The sequence below is a fragment of the Cannabis sativa genome, chromosome 3 (genome assembly GCF_029168945.1).
Source record: "Cannabis sativa cultivar Pink pepper isolate KNU-18-1 chromosome 3, ASM2916894v1, whole genome shotgun sequence".
NCBI lineage: Eukaryota > Viridiplantae > Streptophyta > Magnoliopsida > Rosales > Cannabaceae > Cannabis > Cannabis sativa.
This window is the reverse complement of record NC_083603.1, coordinates 3,080,225-3,089,377: the sequence shown is the minus strand read 5'-3', so window position 1 is coordinate 3,089,377 and position 9,153 is coordinate 3,080,225. Positions and strand designations below refer to the sequence as shown.

The 9,153-nt window shown below is 30.2% G+C and overlaps 1 protein-coding gene across 1 annotated transcript; it reads left to right on the top strand.

The window, feature by feature from the left end:
- The first annotated feature begins 3,618 nt into the window (after positions 1 to 3,618).
- LOC133036329 (uncharacterized) lies at positions 3,619 to 8,063 on the top strand. The gene is made up of 7 exons (XM_061112949.1): positions 3,619 to 4,426; positions 5,841 to 5,879; positions 5,970 to 6,040; positions 6,953 to 7,017; positions 7,092 to 7,181; positions 7,276 to 7,368; positions 7,516 to 8,063. Exons 1-7 carry the CDS (start codon positions 3,891 to 3,893, stop codon positions 7,924 to 7,926), a joined length of 1,305 nt encoding a protein of 434 aa, XP_060968932.1. The 5' UTR covers positions 3,619 to 3,890; the 3' UTR covers positions 7,927 to 8,063.
- Positions 8,064 to 9,153: the final 1,090 nt, after the last annotated feature.

Below are 9,153 nucleotides of genomic sequence, written 5' to 3'. Positions count from 1 at the left end.
AATTGAATCTGGGTTGAAGACAAAGGCCCGATATAGGGCCCGATGGGGCCCGATGGGCCCGATGGCCAGCCCGATGGTCAGCCCGATGGCCAGCCCGATGGCCAGCCCGATGGTCAGTCAATTTTTTTGGAAAAAAGGAAAAGAGAGGGACGGTTGGGAAAAATGGGAGGGGTTTTTTGGGGTTTAGGAAAAAGTTATCCCATTTTACAAATTATACATAGTATTAGTTTAAAAAACCAATTTATGAGTTTATTAAGCATGAAAATTCAAATTTCCCTTTTAAAAGTTCTAAGTTGACTACACTTTAGTGAAGAGAAGATTCTTCTTGCCAATCATGTATCGCAACTCCCTAAAGAAGAGAATTAATTAAGTAGTGTTTGTTTATTTGTTAATGGAAAATTATAATCAAATTACAATTTACAACTTAATTAATTTATCATTATTTTCTAAACCAACGCGTAGCATACTAACTTCTATTGTTCTAACGTGTGGCATCTTATTCAATTTCATAATTATTTATTGTTATATATTTTTTAGCATTGTTATTGGACTGAGTGATATTACTACTTTCTGAACGTGTTATTTTATGATTGATTAGCGATATTTCTAAAAAGTTATTATATTAAAATATATGAAATTCGGTACTTAATTACACTAATAACGATATTGACACGTAAGAGTGTGTTAGACACTACCTGTGTCTCTTTTAGCATTTCTCTGTATATATTTTTTGAAAAATGCTAAAAGACATTAGCGGGGCCTAGCACTCTCCTATGTGTCAATATCGCAACATGTATAGAGCTGCTAGACATCACTGGTGTTCAATAATACTTTATATTTTTTGAGAAATACTAAGAAATACTTATGGTGCCTAACACTTTTATAAAATGTTATATTACTATTAGTGTAATTTAATATTAAATTTCATTTATATTAATTTAATAAAAATTATAAAAACTACTTACTAATAAAGTATTATGTAGACACCTTAGAACTCTATATTAATGTTCATATATATTTTTGTAATAATTTACAATTTATTTTGGAGTTAAAACCTTTATTTTGATAAAAAAAATCAATTTATGATCCTATTTGTATAATTTTGAAAAATACAGGATCTATTTTGTTATTTTACAAAACAAAGCATCTAATTGGTAACTTTTGTAAAATACAGGGTCCAAAATAGTATTTACCTTATTTTTTATGCTTATTTTTTTACTGTATTATTTCAAAATTTTATGAAAATTAATAAAAAATTTAAATAACTATAATATTCACTAACATATAAAAAAAAAATCAATTATAATTTTTATCATGAAACACAAATAGATGCTCTCACCATATAAAGTTATAAACTCCCTATGTAGAGAATATTTCACTTATTAATTTAATATGGTTTGATGAAATATTCCCTTTATCTTCTTATATATATTAAACATTTTAATTTTCATCCACTTACTTGACAAATTATTTATTTTTTAACGGAGTACATATGTTTTTGAAAAAAAGAAGGAAAAAAAGAGAATATATGTTGTTTTAGTATCTTATTATTATTATTATTATTATTATTATTATTATTATTATTATTATTATTATTATTATTATTATTATTATTATTATTATTTAATAGAAACTATTTTCTTTTCTTTTTTTAATTGAAAAGAATATGTCTTCTAATAGTGCTTTTTTGGGTGTAATGGTAGGGCCACTCTCCCTATGTGTGCTTATTCTCTTGTCTTTTGAGTTTTGGCTATGGACTAAATTTGATTTCCAATTAAAATTTACTAATATTTACACGAAGAACTATTTTTTAGTAAAATATTTATATTTTTATATTTTTACAATGTTCTGTAAAAGTAACAGAAAAGCAACATAAAAATAATATCCAAATAACATCAAAACAACATAAAAACCCTACACAAATAATAAAAAACAAACAACAAAATAATAAGAGTACAAAATAACATGAAAATATCAAAATGCCATATTTTCGGTAAATAAAATCTTAAAAACAGTAAAAATATTTAAAATTTTATAAAACTGTATTTTTAATATTATTTTGAGTAATTTGCGACATAAATAGCTAAGATTGTAGATAAATACCTAAGTTTTATTTTTGAGATAATAATACTTAATTTATATTTTTAAAACTTCTGTAGGCACCTGACCATTAAGAGTCAAGTTAACAACCGTGTGGTAGTCCCTGGTTAGTTTAGGTCATTAAATTTTTATTTTTTATTTAAATATACTAATAAGAAAATGACATGTGGATAATAACTTCAAATTTAATGGCCAAGTAACTACAGAAGTTTCAAAAATATAACTTGTGTAATATTTCTATCAAAAATAAAACTTAAGTATTTAAATGTAATGAAAGTTAAGTTTAGGTATTTACGCTGCAAATTCCTCTATATTTTTTTGTTTTTGTTTATTTATGAAATAATCCCTAAAATATATCCCATTATCTCATTTTTGGGTATTTATGAAAACATCCAATTATGACAAAATTGAAAAGTCAACAGTTAAGCCCAGCCCAGCCCAGTCCAGGTGAGAAAAAGGCCTGACAATAAAGAAGTCGGCCGATATTTTGAGTTGGGCCCCAGAAGTGTACATATCACAAATCCAAAGCTCCCTACACCGAACACGTGGCAACACACAGAGCCTCAAATTTGCTAAAACTCTATCCAAACAGTCAAATACGTCACACCAGGTAACCCTATCACATGCAAGATTCGACTCTTTCAAAAGGAAAAAAAAACGTTATTTCGCCGCGTAACGACACGTGTAACTACAGTAAAATTACACGTGTCCTCCAGAAAAACTTTACTATTTTAACTATTGTTATTTGGCCAAGTGTTAAGGTGATGGATATTTTTTAAAAATTATTATATTAAGTATCAAGTCTGTCTTATGTAGTTTAAAAAAAGGAATAGTTAACTAAGACATTATTTTTAGTAAATTATTTACATTTTTGCGTTCAAATAATGTTTTTTTTACATTTTTACAGTTTTCTAAAAAATAATACGAAAACAACATAAAATCAACAAGAAAACAACATAAAAGTAATATGAAAATAACATCAAGATAACAACAAAAAATAACATATATATAACTAAAAATTAACAACAAGTGAACAAAATTTCAACATAAAAAGACCGTATTTTATGTAAATAAAATTAAAAAAAAATCGTAAAAATATTTAAAATTCTGTGAAATCTTATTTTTGTTATTTTTGTGCATTTGAGAAATTAACCCTTAAAAAAATAAATTTTAAAAAATATCGCTAATTAATCATGTAACGACATTTATAAAAAGTGCAAGTAACACAAATTTATGAAAATTGATATTTAATTACCTGTAGTATGTGTTACTTTTAATTAATCACAATTACTTAACAATATTATCTAAACGTTATTTTCTTAATTTATATGAAAATTGATACTTAATTACATTAATAATTATATAATACTATACATGGTACCTTTTAGCAATTTTTTTTATTGAATTATAAATTCCACGTGTCATTCTCACCGAGCCACAAATTAGAGGTTCCGTACAGAAGTTTCGCGATACTCCAACTTCACGTTATATATATAAATATATAATCAATATATATATATATATATCATTGTGTTTTCTGTAAGAAGAAGAAGAAAACAAGTGACTCTGTTTAAGATTGAATCGAAGAAAAAATTGTGTTTTTTTCAAAAAGAAATAGAAAAAGTGACTGAAAATTCAAGAAAGTTATTACGAAAACATTTTGTGTATATTTTTTCAATTATATCAAATTTGATTAGTAAATCTAATTTTAGCAAAGCTAAGTTAAGAAATTACTTAAGAAATTAAAAAGCGAAATTTGTGTATTTTTGATTAAAAAGCAAAAATCATTAATGGCGGCGGAGATGATGATCAGAGGAGGTGGCGCGTCGAGTTCACCGCCAGCTTTGATTCTAACATCTGGAGCAAGTGGAAGAATAAGAGCGATTTTCTCTCCACGCGCTTTACGGAGTCTTCTGACGTTGATCTACGCCTTCGTTTTGATTTTGATTTTGCCTTTTCGTGGTCGGAGAAGAGCATCGTCGTCGGAGAAGAAGGATCGTGATGAGATGATGAAGCAGGAGATTATTATTTGTGGCGGTGGATCTTCATCTTCATCATCATCATCATCATCGTCGTCGTCATCGCAGCAGAAGCTTAGAAAAGGATCATCGACGGTTGTGATGAGAGTACCTTCGGCTATGGTTTCGTGGAGAAGAGCGGCGGCGATGGATCATGAGGTTGCGGCGAGGAGAGCTTTGTCGATTAAGCGTGTTTTAGAAGAAGAGGAGAAGTGTTGTTTGGTTAGGGATTTTTCGTTGTTTGTAACGGCGAGAGGTGATACTGTGTTTACTCAGTCGTGGGCTCCGCCGTCATCGGTGAAGATCAGGTTAGTCTCCGACCACCGCCATTTTTAATTAAATTTACTTTTTCAGAAATTGATTTATTATTATTTTTTTAAAATTTTTAAAATAAAAAAAAAATAACATTTTCAGAACATTTACGCTAATTTAAAATATTCCTTTTGTGAAGAAAATAAGATAAGTTGCTTTTTCATTTCTGATTCTGAAAATGACCCTTGAGAATTTATTAATATATAAGGAAATTCTATAGTACCCAAAAAAAGTATGGTAGTAATAATTTAAAAGAGTCATGAATTGTTTGTTGAAAATATACACAATCATGTTATTATTTTTCAGAAAAGAATATTTGATGTAATTTATTGGAATTGTTGCGTTAAAATGAGTAATGTTATATATATACAACACTCAAATTTGTTGTGATATTAATTTTTAAAGAATATCACTAATTAATCAAGTGTTATCAAATGGTGTGTAATAGTAGTAATAGTAATGTTCTGTGTCTAAATTTTAGTCACTTTGAATTGTGTTGTTGGGATTAATTAGGCTTAGTTAAAATGGTGTGTAATTTGAGAATGTCTCAATCATTATTGTTAAGTAATTGGTTTTACTCTAAATTGGTAAAAAAGTAAACCAAAATGGTGCAAACGTTGGAGATATAATTTATGAATTTGTTGCAGGTTGATTGGTTTTTTATACTCTGTGAATGTAACTGTTTCAATTTTGTTTTTGTACAATATTATTCTATATTTTGGATAATAATTTTAAAATGGGATAAAATTGTACTTGTAATTTATCAAAATAAATTCATTTGACTTATATTATAATATATTTGGTCAAACACAGATTGGATATATTTTGTTGATAATGATTAGAAGATTTAATAAGTAAATAAAATCAAACCATGACCTGATGATGAATTTTCCTTTTTGGGTATAATATATATTTATGTTTGCTCGTATATATATATATTCTTGTTTGTATCAAATTCAATGACGTGATATTCACTCTTAAGATTTCAAAGGAATTATTATAAGATAATATATATTCTTTGGATGATGTATGTCCTATATGCAATTTCCTATCTTTGTTTGTTACAGAGAGGACCATGCCCCAAGAAATTCAAATCCCTAGTAATAAATTCAGCTATTTTTTCATGGTTGGGGGTCCCCTCTACTGTTCTTTGTTAATGCAAATTAATGGTTGATTAGGCTTGTGCCTTGAATTGTTAGTTGTGATATTGAATATAGTTAAGTGGGCACAGTTTATAGTTAGTTGATATCAAATTAAAATTGTTTAAATAATGAATGCTAATCATATCAATCTCAAATGATATTAATAGTCCTTGATGAGGTAACTAAAATTTAATGTGCATTTTCAATTTGATTGGACCATTTTTCTTACCATCATATATAGTAACAAAATCCTAAATGTATTTTCCAGGGGCTTGGTTATTATTTTGCACGGTTTGAATGAACACAGGTTTGTTAGTTGTTCATATGTATTTTCGGTTGATTTTATTATTTGATGATTTTGTTTGTTGATAATAATCTTCTACTTCATGTTCAACAGTGGTAGATACAGCGATTTTGCAAAGCAGCTTAATTCCTATGGTTACAAGGTGTACGGAATGGATTGGATTGGTAAGTTTTCGAGACCACATTTTCGCATTCTAGTTGTAAGTTGGTACTAAAGTCGACAGACTTACTCTACTTAGCATATCGATTATTGTGTTCTACATAATTTTCATCTAGCTTCAGTCATCCTGGTCTACTAATTCCATTTCCATCTAGTTCCAACTTCCATGGAGTGTTGATGATACAAGAATCATCTAATATTGAAACTTTTCATTATGAATTTTGTATTTGGACTTGAAGAAGAAATCGGGGGATTCGGGAAATGATTTTTTTTAAAAAAATTTGAATTCAACCTATACACCACTTGCCATGTCCTATGTAATATGTTTGGCCCTTTTGTTTTTAACTTGGCCTCCTTGAAGCACGGTCCTAGTTCTATCTTGGGGATAAATGTATGTATGGGGCACTGGCGGTCATGGGTAGTGAGTCTCACATATTCTATTTTCGATTAAAATATGTTAGACCTGATACTGAATTGTATCAATAATAGTAACCAATAATACTGGTGCCCCTTGACAATTCTCCATGTATAATAGTGGGATTTGTATGTGTATGTGTATGTTAGAGAGTTATTTTCTCTTTTCTTTTTTGTTTAGAGTAAACGTCATTAGTTAATGAATCAACATTCTCCAACATCTAATCTGGATGTTGCAGGGATTCATTATTTGGGCTTCATTGCTAACTTGCCAAGCTCCTCTTAATAAGTAAGCCAGATTTTCAATTTTAGCGGTTTTTTGGCTCCCTACAATGGAGAAAACATAAGCATAGTTTTGTTTGAATTTGGGCCGGGATACTTTGCGCCACTTCGGTTTAAGGAAAAAGGAAGAAAAAGAGTGTAGTAGAGCAAAGAATCTAACAATAAGAGTGTAAATATTTCATCTAATCTATTATTCATCTTTAAATTCTCATATTTTATAGGTCATGGTGGGAGTGATGGACTTCATGCATATGTTCCTTCTCTTGATTATGCTGTTTCGGATACGGTATGTAACTATTATTCAAAGTTTCATTACTCAGATATGAACTAGGACTAATCATATCTCATTATTCTATGCAGAAATCTTTCATTGAGAAGGTTGTAGCCGAAAATCACGGGCTACCGTGTTTCTGCTTTGGACATTCGACCGGTGGAGCCATTCTACTTAAGGTAGACATTGTAGGCATTACCCGAAATTTTCCTTAAAACATTACTAGTGTGTTCAAAAACTTACATTGGTTTGCATTTTTTTATGATCTTATAGGCAATGCTTGACCCTAAAGTGGAAGCCAATGTAGCGGGCCTCGTGTTGACATCGCCTGCGGTTGGAGTACAGCCATCCCATCCAATTTTCGCAGTGAGAATCCAATACTTTAGATTTTACTTCTCAAACCATTATGTATTACAAAACCGAATACTCAAATAAGTGTGTCTAAATCAAATTCGCAATGTTTCTATGTCTCATCTGATCTTTTTTTAATTTTTCGAAAACATTATGTGGCAGATTCTTGCTCCCATCGTCTCATTTTTGCTACCTAGATATCAAGTTAGTGCAGCAAACAAAAAGGGCACACCGGTTTCTCGTGATCCCGAGGCTTTAGAAGCCAAGTATTCGGATCCATTGGTGTACACCGGCTCCATAAGGGTACGAACCGGTTACGAGATTCTCAAAATAACTTCTTACTTGCAACAAAATTTGAACAAACTGAGAGTACCCTTTCTAGTTCTACATGGCAAAGCTGATACTATTACCGATCCCGAAGCTTCTAAGAAACTATACGAAGAAGCTTCATCGGTAGACAAGGAAATCAAGTTGTTCGACGGGCTATTACATGATCTTCTTTTCGAACCCGAAAGGCAAGAAATAATGGAAGATATAATCGAATGGTTGAATCAAAGAGTTGAAAAATTCTAAGGCAATGCAAGTTAGGAAAAAGAGAAAATAAAACATATTTGAGTTGGGGGAGTTTCTCTTAACCATTTAGGAAAATTGGAAAAACGATACCAACTTATTTATTTTGGTAGAAACGTTTTATTCCCATTTTTTCTTTACATGGTTTTCTTTTCTTTTTTTTTTTCTCCCACAAAAGTGGAAAAAGAGAATGTTGTGTTGGGTTTTATGCCCTAAATAAAACTCATTTCAATATAATCAGATTTACTCATTAATATAGATCAGAAATAACATTTAATGTTGCATGGTTCACATGATTTATTTCATGATTATATGTACATAATGTATAAATTCATCTGAAACCCTTTTCACATACTTGATCCTGTTTATTGTGTCGTCAACACATTGGAAAGTAAACATGACTATGTGAATAAAGTTTCCTAGATTTATCAGACATAGGGTTTTACTGATATGATAATCTACAACAAGAGTTTACTTGTATTTGGAGAAATACTATGTTCTTTCCAGAGCATTGGTTAAAGTAAAGCTCAGGTTGGATGCATGGAGTATGCATCGGAAGGGACCGATATTGAACTTTGACTTAGATTTATTAAACTTACCGTAATATCTATTCAAGTCAATATCGCCTTAGTTGATCCTAGATCAAATGATCTTAATCCTGATATGATTAGGCTCAATCTTGAAAGGCTATTCGTGTTCTTTGATTTGTTAGTTAAGCCTACTTTTAGGTCAGGGTGATACGTACATTTTGGGAACACGGTAGTGCAATTGAGTGGGAGCGCTATCATAAACATGGAATCTATAGCTTCTATCTGGCGAATAGTAAGCAAAGGATGATCTCCTTCGAGCTTGACCAAACGAACATAAATGGTGGAGTACTCATTTCACATTAGCTGAAATATCATTTATACGGGGTCAAGTGTTTTAAGGAATAAATACATTGTAAAGGTGTAACGTAATTTAATCCCTTTACAAAGGTGTATCATTCATATAGAGGATAATTGATCACATTAGGATTATAACAATGGATAACTAATGATGTGTCTATATGGTGGAACATATAGAGCATTCTATATACTGAGAGTGCAATTCTAAGTTCTATGCGTGGATTCAACGAAGAATTAATAAGTTAGTGAATTTTAGTGCTAAATTCTTGATCTACTTATTGAAGCTCTGCTATATAGACCCATGGTCCCCCCACTAGTTGAGATAATATTGCTTGTAAGACTC